The following is a 27,142-nucleotide window of genomic DNA, read 5'->3' on the forward strand; positions in this document are numbered from 1 at the left end:
GTCTAGTCTTTGCAGTGTTGTGGAGGCAAGAATAGTCCAAATCCTGGGACAGGACCCAACCATAATTATTAGCCATAGATCCATAGGATGCTTGCCATATGTACAATCCAATCCAATTCAATCCAATCCAATCCAAGTACGTTATATTAGGATACATAGCAAAAGTTTAGTCTTTGCAATGTTGTGGAGGCAAGAATAGTCCAAATCCTGGGACAAGACCCAACCATAATTACCAGCCATAGATCCATCGGATGCTTGCCATCTGTACAACCCAATCCAATCCAATCCAAGTACGTTAGGTTAGGATACATAGCAAAAGTCTAGTCTTTGCAGTGTTGTGGAGGCAAGAATAGTCCGAATCCTGGGACGAGACCCAACCATGACTATCAGCCATAGATCCACGGGATGCTTGCCATCTGTACAATCCAATCCAATCCAATCCAATCCAATCCAAGTACGTTATATCAGGATACATAGCAAAAGTCTAGTCTTCGCAGTGTTGTGGAGGCAAGAATAGTCCAAATCCTGGGATGAGACCCAACCATAATTATCAGCCATAGATCCACAGGATGCTTGCCATCTGTATAATCCAATCCAATCCAACCAAGTATGTTAGATCAGGATACATAGCAAAAGTCTAGTCTTTGCAGTGTTGTGGAGGCAAGAGTAGTCCAAGTCCTGGGGACGAGACCCAACCATAATTATCAGCCATAGATCCACGGAATGCTTGCCATCTGTACAATCCAATCCAATCCAATTCAACCAAGTATGTTAGATTAGGATTTGGGTGGGTTGTTATGTGGGGTGCACAACAATCACTGTTATACAGTTAAATGGACTCATTTCATGGTCCATTTCGATAATCCAAATCGTTCACATTTTAGAATATATCAAGTAGAACATATCTGTAAAAAATTAAGTTAATGAGATATCATTTACTCTTTCATCCACTCACATTTATATTCATTTTAATACTTTAAATCACAATTGTTTTTTATTTTTGTAAATACAAATGTGAGTGGATGCATGGGTAAATGATATCCGATTAATTTGATTTTTTACAGACATATTCTACTTGATGTATTCTAAAATATGAACGGTTCAGATTATTAAAATGAGCCCCAAAATTGACTTATTTAATTGCATAATACTGGCTACTGTGCACCACGCACATCAGCCACCTCAAATCCGTTAGGATCAAGCTTTTGCATATACACTGCATAGATTGTTATTTAAGGTTGTTTGAGAAGTAATTTAAAAAATGATTTTTTGATTTTTTTTTGATTTAAAAATATATATATATATTAAAAAAATTTTAAAAAAATGATATAACTTAAAAAAATTAAAAATTAAAAACAAAACCAAAAAAGTCCAAGTTGCCAAAATGGGCCTATATATACACAAGAGAACTATGTTGGTTACATTCATATAGTTTTTGCATAAATGGGGTGGGTTTCAAAAGGTATTATTTCTATTTAAGATTAGCTTTGTTTTTGTAAATTTAGGGTTTATGATATTTAATTTGGGCAAAATATAATTTGAGATTATTTTTGTGATTATAAATACTTTTTATGCTCTTTATGAAAATTTTGGGTTGTTAATTGGAACATTGATATTATTGCAAAAACTTGATAATTGCCCGATAATATTCGTGCGAGTTTCACTGTGAAAAATTTGTTGAATAACAAGAACATGTATTTTTAATTAACTTTAATGTTCCATTGAACACTCTTTATGTATATAATGTACCTATTTACACACACACACACACACACACACACACATATATATATATAGAAAATGGTATGTTTGACACTATTGAAAATGAGGTTATCCAAAAAATGGCACCTCGTTGAATATAATTGTAGAAGTTTATGTATTTTTTTATTTTGTTAAGACAATAATATTATTCACCCCCCCAAAAAAAGACAATAATATTTTATTAAAAGTTTATTTTACTTAAAGTTTGAGAAGTTTAAATTTTAATTAGTTTAATTTATTTTTTTTCTCATAAAATTTGTGAAACTTGAGTTTTTGGAGTGATCACATCCTTATAAATTACTGGAGTTGTCACTGTATATAATACAAATACCTTAAAATTTTGAAATAAAGAGTAAATTTTGGAACTTGTAGGACTGTTAAAATTTAAGAAGCTAAAGTGATATATCTTAATGTAGGGCTTACAATAGCAGTTCCTATAGTTTGAAGCTCGTGTCACTTTGATCCTTGATTTTTCAATTGTGACACATTTGATCCTGAATTTTGAATATTGTTTCAAATAAAGACAATTGAAGATATCATTGCTTAATTTCAAGGGTAAAATTGTCAATTTTATAAAATATAAACTAATTTGACAAAAATAAATGTCAAAAAAATATTTTCAAATTTTAAAAAATTATTTCTACTAGCCAAAGATAAAATTATGTAAAATTGATAAATTTTTTAGATATTTATTTATTTATTAAATTAATTTTTATTTGGTGTTTAGATGATGATCATGTAATAAGTGGTTGTTAGGATTTTAATGTGTAATCAATATATTTAATATATGAATTATTTTTAGTTTTGAATGTTTTGATTTAATGGATTGATTTAATAATGATATTAAAGTTGTCGTCATATTTGATTTTTGAAAAAATAGAAATTAATTTAATGAAAATAAAAACAACTACCCATTACATGATCATCATCCAAACACATAATAAAAATTAATTTAGTAAAAAAAATAAATAAATGTCTAAGAGATTTATCAATTTTAAATAATTTTATCTTTAGTAGGTAGAAATAATTTTTAAAAATTCAAAAATATTTTTTTGACATTTATTTTTATCAAATTAGTTTATATTTTATCAAATTGATGATTTTGCCCTTGAAATTAAGCAATGATATCTTTAATTGTTCTTATTTGAAACAAAATTCAAAATTTAGGATCAAATATATTACAATTGAAAAATTATGGATTAAAATGACACAAGTTCCAAACTGTAAGGAAATTTGCTCCTTAATGTAAATAACTCTAAATAAAAATCAATTCTGAAAAGAACAAATAAAACAAATGTGCTTTCTACTACATTCCTCAAAAATTTGTGTCTGGATACTCTGGAGTGGAGTGGGCTTCCATGGAGTCTTCTTGCATTGATTTTTCTTTTTCTTTTTTTAAGTTTCAATATATATTTAAAAAAATAATTATTAATTGATGAAGTTTTTTTAAATATTAATAATTAAATTTTAAATTGTTTTATTAACTTCGTAAAAATACTACTGGATGATAATTTTTTCAAGTCTAGTCTTTGCAGTGTAAAAACATTACGCGTTCACTTGTTGTAGATATTGATTTGAGGTCAACTATCAAAGTCTAGTCTTTGTAGTGTTGTCGAGGCAAGAATAGTCCAAGTCTGGGGTACTAGACCTAGAGTTAATGCTAGAAATTCTAAATGAATTATCAAATATTTTGTTAAATCTCTCACATGACGCATGATTCATTTAGTAGAATATTTGGTAATTTATTTAGAATTTATAGCATTTGTCACTAAACCCAACCATAATTATCAGCCATAGATCCACGGGATGCTTGCCATCTGTACAACCCAATCCAAGTATGTTAGATCAAGCTTTGCATATACACAGCATAGATTGTTATATATATATACAAAGAACTATGTTGGTTACATTCATATAGTTCTTTTTATTTTTATTTTTGCATAAATGGGGTGGGTTTTTCTGGGCAAGTTTGGTATTATGTGGGTACTAATAGTTTTGATTCTTGTCAGTGAACATAGTGATGGTTGCTTGGAAGGAGAGAGGAGGGGTCTATTGGAATTCAAGGACTTCCTCAAATCCAACGGTGCTGATGCAGACCATCTTCACCCTACCTGGGTTGATGAGAAAGCAGACCATCACAGCGATTGCTGTGATTGGGAGAGAGTAACGTGTGATCGCACCACGGGACACATAACAGAGCTCTCTCTGGATAATATAGAAGATACATCATATCAGCATTACAGGATGTGGTTCATAAATGCCTCCCTCTTCCTTCCTTTCAAGGAGCTCCGAAGTCTCAATTTGTCTTTCAATTCATTCAGTGGTTGGACTCACAATGAAGGTAGTCAATAAAATAAGTAGAATATATTTTAGGCTTATCTTCTAACACCTCAATCTATATATATTAAGCAAAAAGGAATTTTTAATAAGAAAAGGCTTGTAAAACTCAAAATTCTATTATCTAAAATTTTTATTTTTTAAATAATTAAAAAAATGTTCTAGTTAGATTTTATTGAATCATTTAAAAATATCTTATTATTATGGCTTGATTTACACCTTTCAAAAGGAAAGTTAATTAATCTATTTAAAAATTTAAATTTTGAAATTTGAAAAGGAAAGTTAACTAATCAATTTTAAAATTTCAATTTTGTACCACTAAAATATAGGAATCAATTCACATTTTGCGTAGATTTTTTCTCTTGATGTTTATTGGTTTTATATGCATCAACATTCCAATCAATATATATACTATATATTAAGGAAATGAGCTTTCTAATGAGAAAAGTCTTGTGAAATTCAAAATCCTCATACTATTTTTCTAGAATTCTTATTTTTTAAATAATTAAAAAATCTTCTATTAGCTAACTTTTATTGAATTATTAAAATAAATCTTATTATGCCTTGATTTACACATTTCAAAAGAAAACTTAATTAATCCATTTAGAAATTTGAGAAGGAAAGTTAACTAATCAGTTTTAATTAATTTATTTTTTAAATCTTATTATATCTTGATTTACATATTTCAAAAGAAAAGTTAATTAATCTATTTATAAATTTAAATTTAGAAATTTGAAAAAGAAAGTTAAATAAACAGTTTTAAAATTATTAAAATAATCTTTTAACTTTTGTAGAATCATTTAAAAAAAATCTTATTGCACCTTGTTTTACACATTTCAAAAGGAAATTTAATTAATTTATTTATAATTTAAATTTAGAAAATTGGAAAAAGGAAAGTTAATTAATCAATTTTAAAATTTAAAAAAAAAATCTTATAGATTTTATTGAATCATTTAAAAAAAAAATTCTTATTATGTCTTGATTTACACATTTCAAAAAGAAATTTAATTAATCCATTTAAAATTTTAAATTTAGAAATTACAAAAGGATTAGTTTTAAAATTTAAATTTTCGTATCACTAAAATATAGGAATCAATTCACATCTTCCATAGTTTATTTTTCTTGATGTTTAATTTTTTAAATATTAAAAAAAAATTATTGGCTAACTTTTACTCCCTTATAATGCGATTGATGATCCATTTCAAGAACTTGCGTCTCCCAGTAAATATTGTATAGTTTTTTTTATATACTGTATATCAATACAATACAGGATCCAAAACTCCTTTCAAACATTGATGATATGTTTGGTTCATGGCTTTTGGTAGAAATTTTAAAAGGGAAAATAAAAAGGCTTATGAAATTAGGTAAAATGTAATTATATTTTATTCATATTTCACTTATTTTTTCCTTTCTCATTTCAAATTTCTACCCAAATCCATGAATCAAACATAACATAAAGTTGGGTACACATTTTTCATATTGAAAAGTTTGAATTAATATTACTTTTTAAAATTATATATTACAAACTCTTATCACACATGTATCTCAATATAATAATGATTGAAATTTATTTTAGTTGCTATCTCAAAAATTAGTTATAGAGTCAAACAAAATGTGTAGGTCTTAAAGTTTTTAAGTAAAAATTTTATGTTAGAATTTGTTCAAACTTAATTCTCTTAATATTTATAATTTTTTTTTATTGATTGATAAAAAGTACCGTAAACATTAAGATGTTTTTTACGATATTGAGTTATTAAAATATAATGTATTATAGCGTAAACCAAGAATTATTGAAAAAAAAAATCGACTCGAACTAGATTTTTTAGGCTAATTTTTAATATTTAATCCAATATTGGAACTCCCAAACTAGCTCATACCGGTCATGAACCGATAAAAATAATTTTTAATGATTAGGTGAAGGTCAAATTAGCATAAATATTGAGTCGAGCAGCTTCTATGTTACTTCTAATGTTTAGTCCAACATCACAAGTCAATCATAATCTATTTTCACGTAAGGGTTATGATACGACAATTTACAATTTTGAGTAAAAAAATTTTAAGCTGCGTGAAATAAGAAAAAATTAATATATTACGAAACTTATAAAACGAAATGTGTTTATATTTTATTATAAATTTTATTCTTTAATTTTTACCAATTAAATTATGACATGCAATTTTTTATTAAGAACTTAGAACACACAATTAATGATATTAGAATAAAAATGAATAAAATTGAATTGATTATAAATAATTTTTACTACATAATTTAAATAAATTTTATATTATTATTGTAATTTAAAAACTAATTTTTGATTATTTATTTATACCTATACATAACACGGATAATATATTAGTATTTAATTTATATCAATTGCATCGTAAACTTTACACAATATTTTAATACTAGTATATGACCGTGCCTAAAAGCATGGTGCAATTAATGATGAGATCAAAATATAATTGAATATAAAATTATTGAGTTAAAATATAATTTATTAAATTTATTATTAAAAATTTGAAGTCAAAATATAAATACAGGTCCGGATAGTTTCGACTTTCAAATAAATTTTACAAAATTACCAGAGCATAAATGCACCCCAATAAAATTAAAGTAAAAACAAAAAAAGGTAATTTGTTGTAAGAATTGAAGCATTCCATTTATATTAGTGTTTGAGACGGTATACTATGTTGTTTATGTCTCGTGAGCTTTGTCCCTAGGGTGGGTAACAACGGTTTGTTAAAAAAAAAAAACTCTTATTTTTAATCCTTAAACAAATCAAACCACCCCTATTATCTCTCTTTTCTTTCTTTCTCACTTGCCTTGTGAAAAGATTTCATAGCAGTAAAACATAAACTATTTTTATCACCATTTTTTTTAAACAGAACCCAATTGAAAAAATAAATAAATAAATAAATAACATTTTTCACATAAATATTTTTTAACAGAATCACTTTTATTTTTTATTTATTTTTTATTTTAATGATGTTACATTTATTAATAAATATAAACATAAACATTTCTAATGATGTTACATCTCTTAATAACCAAGCTAATTGATTTTTTTCATTTTTTTATTATTTAAATTTTGAGTTCAACTTTTTTAGCCCAAAAAAAAAAAAAATTCCATAAATATTTTTTTAGCATAACCACATTCACAATTCCATTTTTAAAATGTTTTACTTCTCTACACTTTTTTTTCTCCCCCAGACATAAAACATTGGACATTGACTTACCAGATTATTTAATAGTATTTTTTTTAAAAAAAATTTCTCTCTACTTATTTTTTTTGTTTTCAAAAAATATTTTTCCAGCAAGGTAGATAAACTGGAAGATCACTGGCATGCTCTCATCAACTTTGTATGATAATGATTTTTTTATATATCAAAGTGGAACAATTTATGAAACTTTTAACAAAAAAAAAAAAAAAAACACTATTTTGTAGGAATAGACAATTTGTGTTCACAAAAGGAAAATGATATACAAGTACACTTTTTAGACCTATTTTCTAGACTGAGTGTGGTGTCAAGAAGATGATTGGTTGATAATTGGAAAATATTTAATTATTAATCAATCATCTTCTTCTAATTATCAATCAATCATCTTCTTGACATATAACTAGATCTAGAAATTAAGTCTAATTTTTAGACTTGAATAGCAATGTTTTTTCACAAATGAAGTGGAATGCAAAGGTAAAAGGTCAAAAACGCTATTTATTTAAATATTAACCTGAACAATTGAAAAGCTCTAAGGTAAAAGGTCAAAAAAATTGTACAAGTCTTATGTTAGAGCAACAATGATTCATCCCATTAAAAATATCACCACTAATAGCACTAATGCATTAAAAAAGTAAAAAAAATAAAATAAAAAATACAACTCCAAGACCAAAACATCACATCATTAATAGCGGGACCCACTGCCACCTAATTAGTGGGAGCACTAATTAGTGCTCCCAAGCATTTTTCATGTTCGAGAAGGTCTGAGATTCTGTACCAAAAATTAAGGCGGGGATGGGTAGATATTTTGGCATAGGTGATACATCTCATTAAAAGTAAGTCAACACCTAATGAGTTGTAGTAAGACCATCTCCAACGCTTCAGCAAACGTGATATCAAATTCAAAATTTGATGAAAAAGTCACTTTTTTGAGCTCCAACCGTTTCACCAAATCGATATCAAATCCATAATTCAGCAAATCTTGTACCAAAATGAGAACAGGCGAAGCATTTTACCAAATCACTCTTCCTAACCGTTGGGAGAGACCAACTGGTCAACCAGCCGGTTGCCCGGCCGGTTGACCAACCGGTTGACCGCCTAAAGGTTCAAACGGTCAAAAAAAAGGTTCCAACAGTAAAAAAAAAAAAAAAAAAAAAATTTTGCCTAACCGGTCGACCAGCCGGTTGACCACTAAAAGGTTCAAAAAGTTAAAAAAAAAAAAAAAAATTTTCGCTTAACCGGTCGACCGGCCGGTCGACCAACTGGTTGTCCCTGGCACAAATTTGATGAAAGTGCACCGTTGGAGCGAGTGGTATCAAATTGGTAAAATGAGTAATTTTTGACTCAAATTTGGTGAAAAATCTGAGTAACAGTTGGAGATGCTCTAAGGGGAGAAAATTATCAAAAAGTTACAATCATATGTATTTTACACATCCTGAAATAATTTGACATATTTTTATATAATTTTTTTTACACATTTTAATGTATATTTTATTTGTCAACCTAGACAAATAATAACTCTATAGACCGTCATTGGCATTTTTTAAAATGAAATATGTGATGGTGACATTTTTTAAGTTACAAATCATTTCATATAAGGCAGTCCCTAATCTTTACTCTTTGGTTCTTTTTTCATGAATTTTGAGTAAAAATTCAATTAAAAGCTTGATCTAATATGAAGGTTACCAATGCTATAATCAAAATTTTAATTTCTCAGCCCATCCCAAAAGCCTCTTTTAGCCATTTTTTCTTATGAAAGAAATGAGTGTTTCAACCATCCTCTATCCTTAGTTCAAAAATTAAATAAATAAACCATCCTCAATCCTTACTCCTATCCATAGTTGAATAAAAACATGACCGTGGAGCATTTGATGAAAGAATTAAGTGAGGCTTGAGTTGATGAAAAATTTGGTTATCCCTTTATTTAATATTGATACAGGTTTAATGAAATGGTTGGAGGCTTAGACATGGAACTCATTTTTAAGTATTTTTCCATTAAATTTGAGTTTGACAAATGATTATAGATGCTCTAAGATTCTATTTTTTCTACAGATGATCTGAAATTAAGAAAATAAAAAAGTAATTGTTTCCTATTTACTTTCCTATTTTTGTTTTTTTAATCTGCCTAGATAACAAACAAAGAAATTTTTTTATTTTACATTTACCTTCACGTAGAGGGATTTGAAATGGATACTTTTAAATACATCCATATAACTCTTCTCCACACCGACTTTGCGATGAAACCCATTTCTCAAATAGTCTCAACTCATGACTCAAGGCGTGGCTGGTCAACCAATGTGAGTTGTCAAAATTAGGGGGGGGGGGGAAGAAAAAGAAAAGAGAAAAAAGGGTTATATTTGTAAAACTGAAACCAAGGATCTTTCTGCCCAAAAAATTCATCAGTTTTTAAGGATCACAGCCTTCCTATAACCTGCAAAAAATTATATTTGAATTGTGATGACTGTACTCCTCTTTGCAGGATTTGAAAGATTGTCAAATTTGAGGAAGCTGGAGATCGTGGATCTTGGTTCCAATAACTTTGATGACAATAATGTCTTCCACTCTTTGGGTGCTCTCACTTCAATTAAGACTTTGATTATCAGTAACAATGCCTTGGGAGGATACTTCCCTGCACATGGCATGTTTCCCTCCATTCATTTTCATAGGGCGTCCACAATTCTGTGCTTCTCTTTCTATGCAGTTTCCTTTTAATTATATATATATAGTTACTCGTATATACATTCTTGGCGCAGAATTGGTAGCATTGAGAAACTTGAAAACATTGGATATAGGCTTCAATCATTATTATGGCTGTCTCCCAATGCAAGGTAACACAATAGCCATCTCTGTATCTCTCTTTTATTGTCTATTTGATTCCATAGGATCAACTCATTCAAAACTTAAGTTATTTAAGTTTATAATAGTACAAGGAAAGAGGAGAATAAAAACTTGACTGGTGACCAAGGTGTGATGTTTGCAATCAGTTTGCAATGACATTCTTTTTTACTCCCTCTCAAATTTTGTGACATAATGTTTTGGCGGTAAACCTCTACAATTTGATTGTTAGTAACTTTTAATCACCAAGATGTCTGAAATTCATTGCTAGAAATTTGTTTGTGACCAAACCACCATGCAAGATTCACCTTTAGAAGAACAATTGAAGGGTTCCTAGAAATCCATATTGAATAATAAATCCAGCTACACTCTAGTGATGATGTCTTCATGTAACTACACCTGATGAAAGTGACCCTTGATTTTACATGCTCTTTTTATCAATAATGTCTTTTAATAGGATATGAAAATATTTTACTTACCAAAGAAAAATAAATAAATATTGATATTATCATTGTTTCTTATCAAAAGAGGAATCTTACACGTCTTAATATAGACTCTGAAATGTTGACAAGAAACCTATGATGTACCATATCTCCAATCTAATATAACTATGCGTCGAGTTTGACACAAAATTTTATATATATATATATATATATATATATTTATTAAGGGTAAATTATACTTACACCCCCTAAGATTTGGATTTAATGTATATTATCCCTTGACATTTGTGAAATTATACTAATCCCCTGTCATTGTAATTATTCAGTCTGAATGAAGACATTAAACTCAAACACTCTCTCTTTTCTTGTTTTGTTTTACTTCCTATATTTTTTTTTTCTTTTTGTTTATTTTGCTTTTTTTTTTTCAATGTAATTTCTTCTGTTTTTCTATTAAGAGTTGTTGCATTTTATATAAGTAGGGAGATTTGTGAAATAAAACTATTAATTACATAGATAAGAATATAATTTTTAAAATATCAAAAAATAAATTGTAATTGAATCAAACCTTAAAGGTGTCAGTGTAATTTACCCTTTTATTTATAGCACACGAATACATCCCAACAAATCCACAATCCACTTGCACACTATATTACACTATATTTCTAGCACATATGTGCTGACTTCATCAAGACTTTACGAGACACCACTTACACAAGACATTACTACACTCTCATGACAACCGACACACTATGAAGCATGGACACGGCAGATTTCATGCCGTGGCAGTGTCTGACACGAGAACACGTCGGGGACACGTACAGGACACGTCGGGTGGCGTGTCCCTTTAATTTAATTATTTGTTTTTGCAGGAGACACGGCAGAGACACAGCGGAGACACGCGTGTCCACCAAATCTGGACACGCGTGTCCAAATCTGGACACAGAGAGCAAAAAAGAAGAGTAAAGGAGAAGAGTAAAGGTCTTGAAACAAACCTGGACTTCGATCCAGTCCAGTCGACTCGCCGGCGACCTCCATCCCCTTCGACTTCGACGAGCTCTCTCTCTCACCTTCTCTCCCTCGCGATCGCGATCGCGATCGATCGCGATCGCGATCGCGATCGATCGCTTCTTCCTCTCTCTCTCTCTCTCTCTCTCTCTCTCTCTCTCTCAGTTGCGTCTTTATCTTCTTTAATCTGCTGGATTCATATATGTATATAATATATAACTATTATTATAATCTGCTGGATTCATATATATATATTTATAATATAACTATTATTATTATATTATAATAATAACTGAAAGTATTATTATTATAATAGTAATAAAGGATGCCACCAGTTATTATTTTATAACTATTGTATTGGCCATGGAAATGGCAATCCAAAAAGCTAATGGTTTGTGGGTTGACGATAAGGCCTTGGAAGTAAAGAGTGCTGAGTACAGGAATGAGAGAGCTAGGCCAAGGGTCAATCCTCATCCGGTGGAAGGTCTTACTAATCGCAGGTTCTATAATGCAGGAGGTGATAGGAATGTGGTTCAGTTGAGGGACCATAGATCCTTTGCAGAAGTAGTAGCTGACAAGACCATTCAAGATCGGGGTAGCATTATAGTGGAAGTTGATGAAGTGGGTAATAGATGGTTGTACGAGAGTGTTATTATAAGACTCAAAACGAATCGCTGTGCTCAAGAGTTGAAAGAGGAGTTAAAAATACAAGGAGTGGGTGAGGTTTTGGTAAGAGAGGTGGGTGGCAGAGATGTAGTTGTAACGTTCGATTCTAAGGAAGAGAAGACGTCTAAAATGCCACTGTTTTACCCATGGATCCATGAATGGAGTGAGTTTATTACTGAATGGATTGCTGGTCTAAATTTGGACCAGGAGAGGGGGGTATGGCTAAGCTGTTATGGCATTCCCCTTAACCTCTGGAGTAGCAGTACGTTGAAGAAGATTGGTAGTTTGTGGGGTGAAGTCCTTAATTTTGAAGGTGATGTTAGCAATCCGACTTCATTCAGAAGTGCAAAGGTCAGAGTTGCAACAAAAAGTATGGAACTTATTAATAAAGTCATCACTCTAAAGTGTAAAGGGAAGCTCCATTCAGTAAGAGTTTGCGAGGAGCAAAGGGTGGTGTCTGAAGTAGTGAGAGAGGTGTGCAAATGCAAGATTCATCTTGATGAAGGGTCTAGTTTCTTCAACAGTACTGATCAGGGGCCTCAAGGCAAACTCAGTGAGGAGAAGGTGAAGAGGTATGACGGGGCAGCTGAGTCAGTTGCTGAAGTGGCCAGAAGAAATGAGCTGGATCATGTTAGTGAAACATATCAAATAAGGAAAGAGGTTGAGCTGGATGAAGTGAATGGGTTATTGCACGCTTCGGCAGTTGATGACTCTCTGCATGACTTCGGAAAGGTAAACGATGCTTGTGAGGAAAAGGCAATGATGGTGCTGGAAAGCCCTGACAAGGGTGTAAACGAGGCTTATCAATAGGAGGAGGGTCAGGTGTATTCACATGCTTTGGCAATTGACGACTCACTGCATGACTTCGGAAAGGTAAATGGTGCTTGTGAAGTAGAGGCAACGATGGTGTTGGGTAGCCCTGACAAGGGTGTAAATGAGGATTATCAAAATGAGGAGGGTCAGGTGTATTCACCAGGCTTTATAAAAAGTTGTAGTGGATCGAGTGTAGATAGGCCTGGTATCAGCTTAGAGGTCTTTTTGGGCCAAGCTCCAACAATCAATTGTGGGCCTCCAGAGTCTGTGGTTAGAGCAGACCCTAAGCAATGTCCACCAAATAAGACCGGGGCAGATAGGCCCAATGAGGAATCCATTAAGAGTAGGCCTAATGTGATGTACACCAAACTCAGTCAGCCTAAACTGAGGAAGGATATGTTGAAAGAGAAGGAAGGCTCGAAGGGCAATGGCAAGAGGGGCGAGAAAAAGAATTTGGGGCACTACAATCAAAAGAAAATCGGTGGTTTTTCTGGGTTTGTTAGAAATATGAACCAATTAAGTGCATCATCTAGTAAGAAAGGGTCTAAGGGAGTCATTTTCAGGCCGGCGGTGGCAACTTTAGTGTCCTCATCTTCGTATGGCAGCAGTGCAGGGGAAGAGAGATTAATCCGGGAAGAAGCTCGTGCTACTCTTCAAATGGAGAGGCTGTTAGGGATTAATTATGAAGGGAAAGAAGCGGAGGCCTTAAGGAAGATTTCAGAAATGGAACTGAAGGACATGGGGCGGATGAGAGAGGGTCAAAGGTCGTGAGTTGGGTTATGTTTAGAGGGGTTCCAGAGTTATATTTGTATTCTAATGAAGATTCTATCATGGAATTGCAGAGGATTGGGTAGAAGGGAGAAAAAATGTAAGATTAGAAGCATGATTATAGACAGAAATATTGATATTGTTCTCCTCCAAGAGACCAAGTTATCAAGTTGTTCTGAGATAGATGTTAAACCCCTATGGCCAAAAGCCAGAATGGATTACTCGTATGTGGATTCAGATGGGAATTCAGGAGGTTTGCTTTGCATTTGGGATCCAAGGATTTTTCAACTTTCAGATTGCTGCTATAATAGGAGCTTTATACTACTTTCAGGTACTATTCTCAATTCCTTTGAATGTGTCTTAGTTAATGTATATGCTCCTAATGTAGTGGATAGGAGAAGGAAGCTTTGGGATACTCTGGTAGGGTTGAAATCTGTTTCCTCTAAGCCTTGGTGTCATGGTGGTGACTTCAATGAAATCAGATGTGTGGGTGAGAGGATAGGCTGCTCGAGAAGGCATAAGGGTATGCTGGATTTTAATAGCTTCATTGAGTCATGTGAATTGTCTGAAGTTCCTTTGCTGGGAAGGAAGTATACTTGGTGCAGTGCACAAGAAGGGGTTAAGTGGAGCAAGTTAGATAGGTTTCTAGTGAATCCTGAATGGTTAGAAGTTTTTAAACTCAAATTGTGGGGTTTGCCTAGAATTTTATCAGATCACTGCCCTTTAATCCTCATAGAGGAGGAGAAGGATTGGGGCCCTAGACCTTTTAGATTCATCAATGCCTGGTTGTTACACCATCAGTTCTCAACTTTTTTTGAGAAAGTTTGGAAGGAGGCAAGAGTAGATGGGTGGGCTGGTTTCATTCTTCAAAGCAAACTTAAATTGCTTAGAGAGGCTTTGCGAAATTGGAATAGAGACGTTTTTGGGGATGTCTCAGCTAAACTTAAGGATGCTGAAGAGGAGTTGAACAAGCTTGATTTGCTAGCAGAAACAAAGAGCTTTAGTAGATTTGGAGAAGGCTAGGAGAAATGTGGTGAATAGTGAAGTTTGGAAGCTAAGTAGAAGGGCTGAGTGGATATGGCTCCAAAAAGCGAGACTCGACTGGGCTTTGAAGGGGGATAAGAATACCAGATACTTCCATGTAATGGCCACCAGTAGGCAAAGCAAGAATGGGCTCTATTCTGTTACTGTTGGGGATAGGGTGGTTGAAGATCCTGGGGAAGTAAAACTAGAAGTGTGTAGTCACTTTAAGAAGCATTTCTCAGAGGATTGGAAAGTCAGACCATCCCTCGATGGTGTTTTCAGATCTGTTAGGAATAGACAGGCATTCGAAATGCTAGAAGCAGAATTTGCAGAGGAAGAACTATGGGAGGCCATAAAAATTGTGATGGTAACAAAGCTCCAGGCCCCGATGGGTTTAACCTTTTATGCTTTCAGAAGCATTGGAAGTTGATGAAGGGGGAAGTGATCCAATTTATGAAGGAGTTTCATACTCTTGGTAAACTGGTAAGGGGCATCAATAGTTCTTTTATAACCTTAGTGCCTAAAAAAGAGAATGGAGGGGGGTTGGAAGATTTTAGGCCCATAAGTCTTGTAGGGTCTCTATACAAAATTTTATCAAAGGTTTTATCATGTAGACTTAGTAAGGTTTTGCCCGAAATAATTAGCGAAGCTCAATCTGCCTTCCTTCGTGGCAGGCATATTTTGGATGGAGTCCTTATAGCAAATGAGGTTGTTGATGGGTGGAAAAAAGCCAAAAGGAAGGGTGTGATTTTGAAACTCGATTTTGAAAAGGCCTTTGATTCTGTCAATTGGGAATTCCTCTTCTCTTTGTTGTCCAGATTCGGTTTTGGTGATAGGTAGATTGCTTGGATTAGGGAATGTGTGTCCACTGCTAGGCTATCGGTCCTTGTGAATGGTTCTCCAACTGTAGAATTCTCTCCCCAAAAAGGGCTAAGGCAGGGTGACCCCCTCTCACCTTTTCTATTCATTATTGTGGCAGAATGCCTGAATGTTCTTTTGTCCAGAGCTCTAGATTTGAATTTAATTAAGGGTGTTAGGGTAGGGGTTAATGATGTTCTGGTGTCTCATTTGCAATTTGCAGATGATTCTATCCTATTCTGCGAGGCTGATGAAGGGGAAATAGTCAATGTAAAAAGGATCCTTCGTTGTTTTGAGCTAGTATCAGGGTTGAAAATTAATTATCATAAGAGTGTGGTTTGTGGAGTAGGAGTGGATTCTGTTGTCCTGGTAGATTTTGCTGCCAAGCTGAATCGCAAGACTGGCTCATTACCTTTGAGTTATCTTGGGCTCCCTTTGGGGGTTAGTCTTAGCAAGAGGAAGTCCTGGACTCCAGTTATTGAGAAAGTTAAGGCTAGGCTGGCAGGTTGGAAGAGGAGAATGTTGTCATTTGCGGGTAGGTTGGCTTTGATTAAGTCTGCTCTCTCTTGCTTACCAGTATACTATTTATCTCTATTTAGAATGCCAGAGGGAGTGGCTAAGGATTTTGAAAGAATCCAAGCAGCTTTTTTATGGGGTGGCTCGGATCTAAAAAGGAAGGTTCATCTAGTCAAATGGGAGGAGGTTACCAAAAGTATTGACATTGGAGGGTTGGGTGTTAGGAAGGTTAGAGTTGCTAATTCCTGTTTGTTACTGAAGTGGTGGTGGAGGTTTGCTTGTGAGTCAAAAGCTCTGTGGAGAAAAGTAATTTGCAGTAAATACAACATTGATGAGTGTTGCTGGTTGCCGATTTCTGGTGATAGCTGGAGGCAGTCAAAATTATGGCGAGATATTACATCATTGGCCTCTCTCTACCCCTCCATGTTGGAGTGTTTTCTTAATAATTTCAACGTGCAGGTGGGAGATGGTTGTAGCATAAGATTTTGGGAGGATATGTGGTGTGATGGCCACTGTTTGAGAGTTGAATTTCCTAGACTGTTCAGCTTGTCAAAAGAAAAGAAAGGAGCTCTTAGACTTTTTGTTGATCTAAAGGCATCCTCAAGGGAGTGGAACTTATTATTCAGAAGAGAGTTGTTTGAATGGGAAAGAGTTGACTTGCTGAGACTGGTCTCTATTATCTCTCCTGGTCCCTTAATTAGGATGGAGAGAGTTGATTACCCTAAGTGGTCAGCCACATCATCAGGTCTCTTTTCAGTAGCTTCTCTGTATAAGCATTGTTCCAGTGGAGTTGGAAATCAACTGGGAGCTCCTAGAATGCTGTGGAATAAGGTTTTACCCCCTAAAGTCCAGTTTTTTGGCCGGCTCGCTTGGAAGCATAAGATTAAGACCTCTGTGTTCCTCCAGAAAATAGAGGTCCTCCCTGGAGGAACTTCTATCATGTGTTGCTTTTGTAAGCATGATGAGGAGTCGGTGTTACATGTGCTCCTTCATTGCCATTTTGTGTGGATGGTATGGTCGTCCTTGCTTGATTGGTGGGGTCTGTATTGGGCAATGCCTGGTACAGTTGATTGTTTGTTACAGTGGTGGGAGGGTGGTAAGTTTTAGAAGAGAGAGAAGGTGATTTGGAGATGTATCCCTCTTGTAACCCTTTGGTCTCTTTGGAAGCAAAGAAATGACTGTGTATTCAATAACGCAGTAGTTGATGTAGAGATTCTCTCTGATCTAGTTAAGTATAGAGTGGCTCTTTGGCTAAGTACAGCTTCTAGGCAGTGGCAGTATCCTATTCATGATTTTGTCTTCAATCTCCCTCAGATTAGAAGGTTTATCAGTAGAGGTTAATCTGTTTTGTTGGCCACTCTGCTGTGTTGTGTTGGTCTGCTGTGTTGTGTCGGTCAGTTGTTGCAGGGTTGTTTCTGCTTGATAGTTGGATGGCTTTGTTGCAGGGTTGTTTCTGTATTGCCTTGTTTAATCCTATAGGTTGGCTTAGTCTGCTGGGTTGGTCTGTGAAGCTGTTGGGTTGGTCTGCTGAGATCTGTTCTGCTGGTTCTGTGCATCTGTGTTGTTTGGGTCTAGATGGCCAATCTGTGGTGTTTGAGGCTGGATGGCTGTGTTGGCCTGCTGTGATCTGTCCTGTTCAAGTAGAGTCTGAGTGTGTTTGGGTCGGTGATCCTTTTGTTGGTTCAAGTTGAGTCTTTGGCTAGGGTTGCAGAGTTTGGCTTCTTTTTGTCCCCAGAGCTTGGGCCAGTGTTTGCTGTTCTGGTCCATGTAGAGTTCTTGGCTAAGAGCATCTCCAACGGTTACTCAGATTTTTCACCAAATTTGAGTAAAAAATGACTCATTTTACCAATTTGATACCACTCGCTCCAACGGTGCACTTTCATCAAATTTGTGCCAGGGACAACCGGTTGGTCGACCGGCCGGTCGACCGGTTAAGCGAAAAACTTTTTTTTTTTTTTTTTTTTGAATTTTTTTTTTTTTTTGAACTTTTTGAACCTTTTAGTGGTCGGCCGGCTGGTCAACCGGCTGGTCGACCGGTTAGGCAAAAAATTTTTTTTTTTTTTTTTTTTTTTACTGTTTGAACCTTTTTTTTGAACCGTTTGAACCTTTAGGCGGTCAACCGGTTGGTCAACCGGCCGGGCAACCGGCTGGTTGACCGGTTGGTCTCTCCCAACGGTTAGGAACAGTAATTTGGTAAAATGCTTCGCCTGTTCTCATTTTGGTACAAGATTTGCTGAATTATGGATTTGATATCGATTTGGTGAAACGGTTGGAGCTCAAAAAAGTGACTTTTTCATCAAATTTTGAATTTGATATCACGTTTGCTGAAGCGTTGGAGATGGTCTAAGGTTGCAGAGTTTGGTCTGTGGTTGCTAAGCTTCATAGGTTTTGCTTTTCTTTTTGCTTTGGGGTTGGCTCCTCACCAATCCCGGGTCGAGTGCTAGCATATGATTGCGCTTTCTTTGCGGTGCCAACCTAGTTGGGATCGTTAAGTTTAGCTATGATGCTCTCTGCACTCCCCTGCTTTGTTGATGTAATTTTGCATGTTCTATGCCTCTTTCATCAATAAAGTTTTTTTTGCTCATCAAAAAAAAAAAATATATATACTTATACATATTAATAAAAATAAATAAATATGTATGTAAAATAAAATAAAAAAATTAATTAGAACATATTACTTAAAAAATATAATAAATAAATAAAATAATTAATATGTATTAAAATAAAAATATTTATAAAAAAATTAAAAAAATCTGTCATGTCCCCTGCCGTGACCGTGTCCCCATTTTTTAAAAATTGACGTGTCCCGTGTCCGTGTCCGTGTCCGTGTCCGTGCTTCATAGCCGACACTGCTCACTCATGCTATTTCACTCACACGTTTTGTATATATATCTCACACACTTTCTTTGTATTCACTCTCACACACATCAAGACTTATCCTTTCTCTCACTACATAGGGCTGCGTTAGAAATTCGTAAAATTCATAATTCGATTTGATCCAATCTAATTTGATAGGTTGGAATTAATTTTTAAATTCGTGATTCATTTTTGGATTGAAAAATTAAAAATCCGTAATCCACGGATCAGTTCCGGATTGAACCCCAAGGTTTCTGATTAGAACTGATCCGGATCATATATAAATAGCTATATTTATATTATACATCCTCCCGCATAGTATCTTTTCTTATTTCATAGAAAATCTAAACCCAAACCTAAACCTGCATAGTATATTTTTTTATTACTTTTGTTTGTTGGTTTTTAGTTTTAATTTGTAATGGTCAAAATACTTATGGTAGAATCAATTTTGTTATGGTTGTTTAAATTCTAGAATAGTATGCCGCTATTGTGAAAAGACATGTTATTGTGGAACTAATATGATGCTATATTTATATTTTTATAAAATTAAAATGTTCTATATATTTTTTTATTATTTAATTATGTGAATTCATGGTCTTAAACCGATTCAATCCGTGTTTAAATGGATTGGTGCGGATTGATTCCACGATTTAAACGAATTGAATTAGTTCTAATTTTTTAAGAATTGTTGATAATAAATTGATCCTCTTTTTACTCCATCCAAACCAATCCGAATCATGCTTCCCCCAATCACTGCAAGTACACACATAGAAGACCAATTTCGTATTTATAGCTGCAAGAGTCGGCTATATCCACCGACTTTGAAATCCCAGAATTCTTCATAAAGGTGGCAACCCAAGCTTTTCACACCCACACATTCCTTTAACCAAAATGTAACAAGAAATATCTAAAGAGAAAGTTAGAGAAGATTCTAGAGAGAGAGAGAGAGTGTTAGTGTTGAATATATTAATATAACTATACTCCTCTAGATAACAATATAACTTTACTCCTCTAGATATTGATAGGAAAACCATATTTCTGGTCCAAATATAACCAGTGGCGGAGCCACGTAGAGACCAAGGGGTCATGTGCCCCCAAATTTTGTGAATTTTTTTTTGATTGTAAATATAAAGAAAATATTTTAAATAAAAAGAATTACAAAAATATTATTGGAGTGAAATGTCAATGATATTTTAAAAATTATGAAAATAATAATGATTGTTTTGATTGAAAATGAAGAGACTACTATAAATTATATTATCTATGAAAATTTTAAATGTAATGGTAATGTTATTATTATTGACATGCAAATATAAGTAATTTCATTATAAAGATATGAAACTTATTGAATTGTTAGTTACATTTGACATGTGAGGTTCACTCTCTATATGTTTATTTACTATTAGTTGTTGATATCACATACTAATGATGACGTGATATTGCTATTATATTGAGTTCTAATCAAATTTTGTATAAAAAAATAATTTATCATTATATAATTTATTTTAAGACTTATATCCATATTTTTTTATATTGCCCATGATACACTAATTATAAATAATATTATTTTTTTGATGTTTCTCGAAATCAATTGTAAAAACTTGCTTGAAATATTTTTATAAAAATTTTCGATATTGTAATTAATAAGTACCCTATAATTTAACTTTATGGCTCCACCAATACATATAACTATGTACCGCAAACAATTTGGGAAAGAAAAATATGAATGCAAGATAAGAACTAGTTGTACAACTTACATTTCTATATCAACCTGTTGCATTAGTGCATTTGCAAGTTTGTTCCTTGGGAAAGAACATAGAGAAAAAAAAAAGAACTGAATCTCTTGATGGCATATGTACTTATAGTGGCACAAACTTTCAAGATTGTATTTGTTCAAATGGAGGGAGTGGGTCATTATTTGTTACAATATTGGTTGATCAATTAATCATTGCATTGTGTGTAATCAAGGATATAATATATACGAATTACTTGGGTAAGAAAAATTTATTCAACACCAATCTCGTGGTATTTGGATCCTTGGAACTAATGCTTTGTTGAATCGAAGCGTCAATGATTCATTTTATCAAAATTTTCATGCAGGTTTTGAAAAGCTGTCGACTTTGAGAAAATTGGAGACTATAAATCTTGAAGGGAACGAATTTGATGATCGCATTCTGCCATCTTTGAGTGCGCTTAGATCCCTTAAGATGCTTAATCTCCATGCAAATAATATTTGGGGATTATTTCCACCTCAAGGTAACTTCAATTGTGTCTGTGAAAATTCATGATTGTTTCTTATTTGTACAGGGAGTTCAGAACTGGTAATCATAATCGCAATTACATAATTATTTTTACTAATCTTGGTATTACTATGTTGTAAACTCATCACTTTGTTGTTTCTTTGTGCAGAATTAGCTTATCTTGGGAACCTGGAAAGGTTGGATCTAAGTTATAATCAACTTAATGACATCCAAGGTAAAACCTAGCCTTCTTGAAATTACATGCTTGCTTCAAGTTTTCAACAAACAGAGCAGGAAAACCATATAACCTCTGTAAATTTTCATGCACTAACAATAATGGACTATCTTCCCATCCTATTGCATTTTAATCACTGATTTGGCTCATATTGCCTAGAAAGCAGAACAACAAATATGATCTAGAAAGAAGAATGAGTAAATGTTTACAATCTTGTGGAAACTGTCTTGAAGTTCTCTTTTGACCTCGATCTTGATGCAATTGAACTAATTCTCATAATTCTGAATCAGATAGCTCAATTTATAAAGATACATACTCTATGAAGCTTAGACACTTCTGAATAGGCATTTGTCCGTATTGAATACCGACATTCTTCAAATGCTCCCCAACATGTATTGGAGTTCTATTATAAATATTTGGGGGACTCACATCTATTTCTTAGAACACAGTAGTGTAAGTTTGAAAAAATAAATTTGGGATTTAATTGGAAAACAATTTGTGAATTCTTATTAATCTCTCATTCTTTAACTTTTGAATTTTAAGAATGAGTAATGTTAGGTTTCATGAAAGAAATATCATGAAAAACTTCATAAAGATTCTTGACCTTTGGATATGTAATTGCATAACATACAATAAAACATCACAAACTAATCTAAAGGTGGATAATTTTCATGAAGCCTTTTATGATAATTCTTTCATGAAACCTAACATTACACTTTAAGAATTGTAGAGCCCAAAACTTCCGATTTGCTTATGAATAAACTTTTTAGGTTAGGATTTGTTTATTGACATTTCTTTTCTAATATGTAGAAAGAATGTAAAAAATGATTTCTGACTACTTTGATATAATAAAACATAATTTATCTATTTAGTTTTCAAACTCAAAAACTAGTTTTAGTTATTTTATTTTTCTTATATTTTGTCTTTAGTGAATTTCTTTAAATTTGTGTCAATTTTTTATTTGTTATTTTTTAAATACACGTAAAAGGTATGCTTGCAACAATGTTAAGTACCCATAAAAAAGTATCCATAAAAGTATCTAAAAAATATAATGTGTGGATCACATTCATTCTAAGGGTGGCCCACATAATACCAAGTTCAATCACTTTGAGGATAAATTACATATTACTATTTCGGGGTACATATCCTTTTCCAAATATTTGTGAAGAAATTTGAAGAAACTTCACAAAAAATTAAAAAAAATATGGACATTTTTGTGTGTTTTTTTTTTTCTTTGGTGATTTTTTTTAGTTTTTCTTTAAAAATTTGTTACTTTTTAAGTGCATCTAATAAGTGCATCTAAGAAGTAAAAATATTTGAACTAAATATAAAAAATAAAAAAATTAAGAAAACTTGAAAAATAAAAAATTCGAAAGCAGCTTTCAAAAACTAAACAAAACAAAGTCAATGTGTTCACTGTTAAAGAAATAAATAAATAAATGAAGTAAAAGAAGAAGCAGTATCTATTTGTGCTTTTGAGGTATGCATATAAAAGATATGCTCATTAGTTGTCGTATTCTTCCACTTCGTATGCTGAGATTTTTTTAATATTGTTATGTTTGTGTGTCTATCTCATGTTGTATTCATGTCTCATGTACGTTTCCATACTTCTCAATACATAGTGCATCAACTAACCAAATTGTGTCACTAGTCACAAACATATTATAGATAACCATAAATATTGTAGCCCTTTTTGAAAAAGAAGGTTGAATTGAATGAGAAAATTATTAACCTCTGTGGCTTCTAGCAATAGAATTGCAATGTTAAATAGAGCATGATTGTTGATTACTCTTTATTAAAATTGATACTGGCAATCTCAGCTAGTAAGTAGACATAGCATTCCACTTATGCTGTGTTTGGTTAGAGGATTTGAGGAGGGATTTGGAAATGAAAAGGGAAAAAGGTGTGTGAAACTAGGTGAAATATAGGCATGTTTTATTCACATTTCACCTACCTTTTCCATTTCCCTTTCCAAATCTCTCTCCAAATCCCCCAACCAAACACAGCATTAAAGTCTCCAATTTATGATTTGAAATCCCTATACAGTGAATGAGGAATTTGGTGTATCACAAAATAATTTCAATCATATATCCCGTTTGGCCAAAACCTCTATACTATGAGGTCAGTGTTTCGAATTTTCTAACATACATGAGGGTATTGTTCCCCATATATTTGTTGGGGTTTCTCTCTCCCTCTTTGAGAGTTTCTTTGTACTAATTGTGTGCTGTATTTAATTTTTATTATTATCATTGTATTTCATTAGGTTTCATTGTAATATCATATATGAATTGATCAAAATGATAATAATAATACATTATTACAATCATATAGCAATATTAGCAAGATGAGGTCATATAATTCCTCCCCTTCTTTTTGTTATGCCCCTCTTCTGCTTCTTTTTGTTTTGGTTTGTTGTTGGTTTCTCACCAACTGGCGCTTGGAGCTTTAGTTAGCTCCAAGCTCCTCTTTATTGATGTCCTGTATACTTTTTGCATACCTTCATCAATAAAGATTTTCTTTGCCGATCAAAAAAAAAAATAATTCCTCCCCTTCTTTTTTTCATAGCAATTTCTCCCCTCCCCATACCCTGTTTTAGCAGGAGCTCGTGTATTAGGTTGCCCTTTTTTAATCTCTCCCCTCTCTCTCTATTCTGTTTCCTTCAATATGGGAATGAAATAACCAAATGAAAATTATATATGTAAATGGTAACTATAAACATAATGAATTATCGTAGTGGTTTATTAAATGTCATTCTCATAGCTCCAATGAAAGATTGATCGATTCAATGTTTCATTAACTTATAATATAATGAACATTATCAATTTCTTGGAAGTTACACAAATATGAAGCAAAAGTTGTTAATTTTTAAAAAATTTACTGCAGGTTGTGAGAACTTATCGAAATTGGAAAATCTAGAGACGTTAAATCTTGGAGGAAACAGGTTCAACAAGAGCGTCATTCTATGTTTGAGTTCATTGATATCTCTCAAAAACCTTTCTCTCCAAGGCAACTACTTAGGAGATCCCTTTCCTGCCCGAGGCATGTCTATCTTTATGAGAACTCCCAGAGAGAATATATTATCCATCCTTATCTTATTCATATCTTAACAAGAACTGTTTCAATGCAGAATTAACGGTGTTGAAAAACTTGGAGACGTTGGATTTAAGCTCTAATGGGCTTAGCTCCCTAACAATGCAAGGTATGACTTAAGAACTTCCTAGATTCAGTTGAATAGAACTATCAATAAATTTTCTTTTTATATGTATGAGTTCATGTTTAAACCACCTGCTATGGATACACAAGCTCTAAATACCATGATTAACGGCACAAGTATAGCTTACAGCAATGGGTTAAAAGTATATCTGTTTATTTGCAAGCAACTTCTTAAATATTGATCTACCCATCTAGAAATATTACAGCATGTTTACAGGCACCCCCATCTGGTTGTTTTTGGTAGCTCAGTAGCCCAACTAAAATAATGTTGAGCCATTAGAGTTTTAGCTGTTGGTATATGTTGTACTACAAGGTTTTGTTGAATTAGCAGGAAAAGATAACATAGGAAGATTATTAAGCATAAAAAATAAGCAGAAAACATAATTATGTGGTTTACCTTCTTTACCCACCAAATTGACTGTACTACCAAAATACCCAAACAAAATAATACCACCTACAAACCACAACTTAATAGATATGATACCAAGGCATAACCCTTTAACTTGCTTTTTTAATAGAAAATTTCCATTTGGAGTCGGTTTGCAATTTTGGCCTAAATATTCTGCTCAAGCACTCATTCTTCTTTAGAGAATCAACTCTATTACTCTCAAAAGAAACATGCTCTGCCATGAGAGGAGAGTCCCTCAACCCTCGTATTTAAACCTTGGGCATGCTCAAAATTTTAACTCTAAGCCTCTTTTAGACCAAATTATTATTGCAAAGATTATGAAATTATTGCCGCAAGAATACTTCATAAAAGAAAAACCAACACCTAAAGATAGGAACTTGAGACAATTTCCAACAAGTTTACATAAAGAGAAAGGCCATGAATCAATTAAAGCGAAGAGGATTTAACCAAGGCATTGGACAATGCATGGATTTTAGAGTGTTGTGTCATTCATTGAGCTTCAGAAGAGCATTTTAATGTCTACTCGAAATCAACAATAAATAGAAATCTGATGTTATAACTTTGTATTTAGATAGCTGACACTTTCCTTGATAGTAGCATTCAAAATCATAGATTTCTACTGTGCAATTATGTGTAAAATAATGATGGTGCCATTCAATGATTGTGCTCTTGATTTTCAAATATTTAAATAAATAACAGAAAAGCCCAAAAAGAGAAAGCAAGACAAAAGAAAAAGAAAAAGAAATAAAAGGCCAGGAAATAGTTGTTAGTACTTCTAGCTCTACAACTTCTTTTGCTTCATTTTGTTTATTATTTATTATTTATTCTCTTTTTAATTGGTTCAACTTGATAAGCAACCTGATAACCCAGCCACTCAAGCCACTCAAGCAGCCACTCAAGCTACGGTTTCAGCACAGAAGGCTTCAGCTTATATCAGTGCATTCTAGAGTATTCTTGAGGTAGTTAGTTTGTTAGGAAGGTAGTTAGTTTGTTAGGCCTTAACCACAAGTAGTTAATTGTTGGTTAGGTAGTTATGGTCATTATCTCTTGTTATATATACATAGACCATCTCTGTATTTTTGTGTGTAAGTGAATAATATCAAGAACTCCATTTCTCTTTATGGTATCAGAGCCATAGGCTCCTACGAGCACTGCTCTTCAATGGCTTCTTTCATCACCATAGGTGTCCCAGAAAGTATACCAGAGTCTTCTTCTGCCATTCCTTCAAACCTCAAATTGTTGATCTCAAATCTTAATGCATTCGTTACTATCAAGCTTGATTCATCCAATTACATAGTTTGGAAGAATCAATTTTACAACATCTTAAGAGCAACCAAGCTTCTTGGCTATGTGGACGGATCTGAAGTATGTCCTGCACCAGTTATCTTAGATTCAAATCATCTTGAAATTCTGAATCCCAAGCATACTCTATGGACTACAATTGATGCACATCTCTTGAGTTGCACAACAGCAACTCTATCACCTTCACTTTTCACATCTGTAATTCATTGTCAAACTAGTTATGATGTTTGGCATACTCTTGCCAAACGGTTTACTTCTCTTTCTCGATCTCATATCCATCAACTGAAGAACAAATTAAGTCATATTGTGAAGAAAGGATCAACTATGGAAGACTATCTGCACAAATTCAAAGTTCTTGCAGATCAGTTTGCTTTGGCTTCATCATCAGTTGATGATGAGGATTTAGTCCTTTTAATTCTGAATGGACTACCTGAGGAATATAATGCTTTCAAAACTACAATAAGAGCCAGATCAGATCCTATTACTGTGGATCAACTCTGCTCTCTTCTGTGTTCTGAATCAATTCACATAGAGTCTTCTCTTAAGCATCAACAAATTTCAGAAATACCAGGATCTGCTGCCTATATTGCTCCTCGAGGCCAGTATGCTAATAAAGGAAGTCAGAAAGGCTATTACAGGGGCAGAGGCC

General features: G+C 33.1%; 1 protein-coding gene across 1 annotated transcript in view; it reads left to right on the top strand.

The window, feature by feature from the left end:
- The first annotated feature begins 1,446 nt into the window (after positions 1-1,446).
- LOC114298607 (cuscuta receptor 1) overlaps positions 1,447-27,142 on the top strand; it is a 34,719-nt gene continuing 9,023 nt past the window's right edge. The window contains exons 1-8 of the mRNA XM_082907753.1: positions 1,447-1,462; positions 3,771-4,102; positions 9,791-9,949; positions 10,065-10,139; positions 21,195-21,350; positions 21,504-21,569; positions 24,453-24,608; positions 24,697-24,768. Coding sequence (XP_082763879.1) covers positions 4,006-4,102; positions 9,791-9,949; positions 10,065-10,139; positions 21,195-21,350; positions 21,504-21,569; positions 24,453-24,608; positions 24,697-24,768 — 781 coding nt within the window. The 5' untranslated portion in view covers positions 1,447-1,462; positions 3,771-4,005. The remainder of the gene's footprint in view (positions 1,463-3,770; positions 4,103-9,790; positions 9,950-10,064; positions 10,140-21,194; positions 21,351-21,503; positions 21,570-24,452; positions 24,609-24,696; positions 24,769-27,142) is intronic.

Source organism: Camellia sinensis, chromosome 15 (assembly GCF_055761805.1).
Source record: "Camellia sinensis isolate YWXY chromosome 15, ASM5576180v1, whole genome shotgun sequence".
NCBI lineage: Eukaryota > Viridiplantae > Streptophyta > Magnoliopsida > Ericales > Theaceae > Camellia > Camellia sinensis.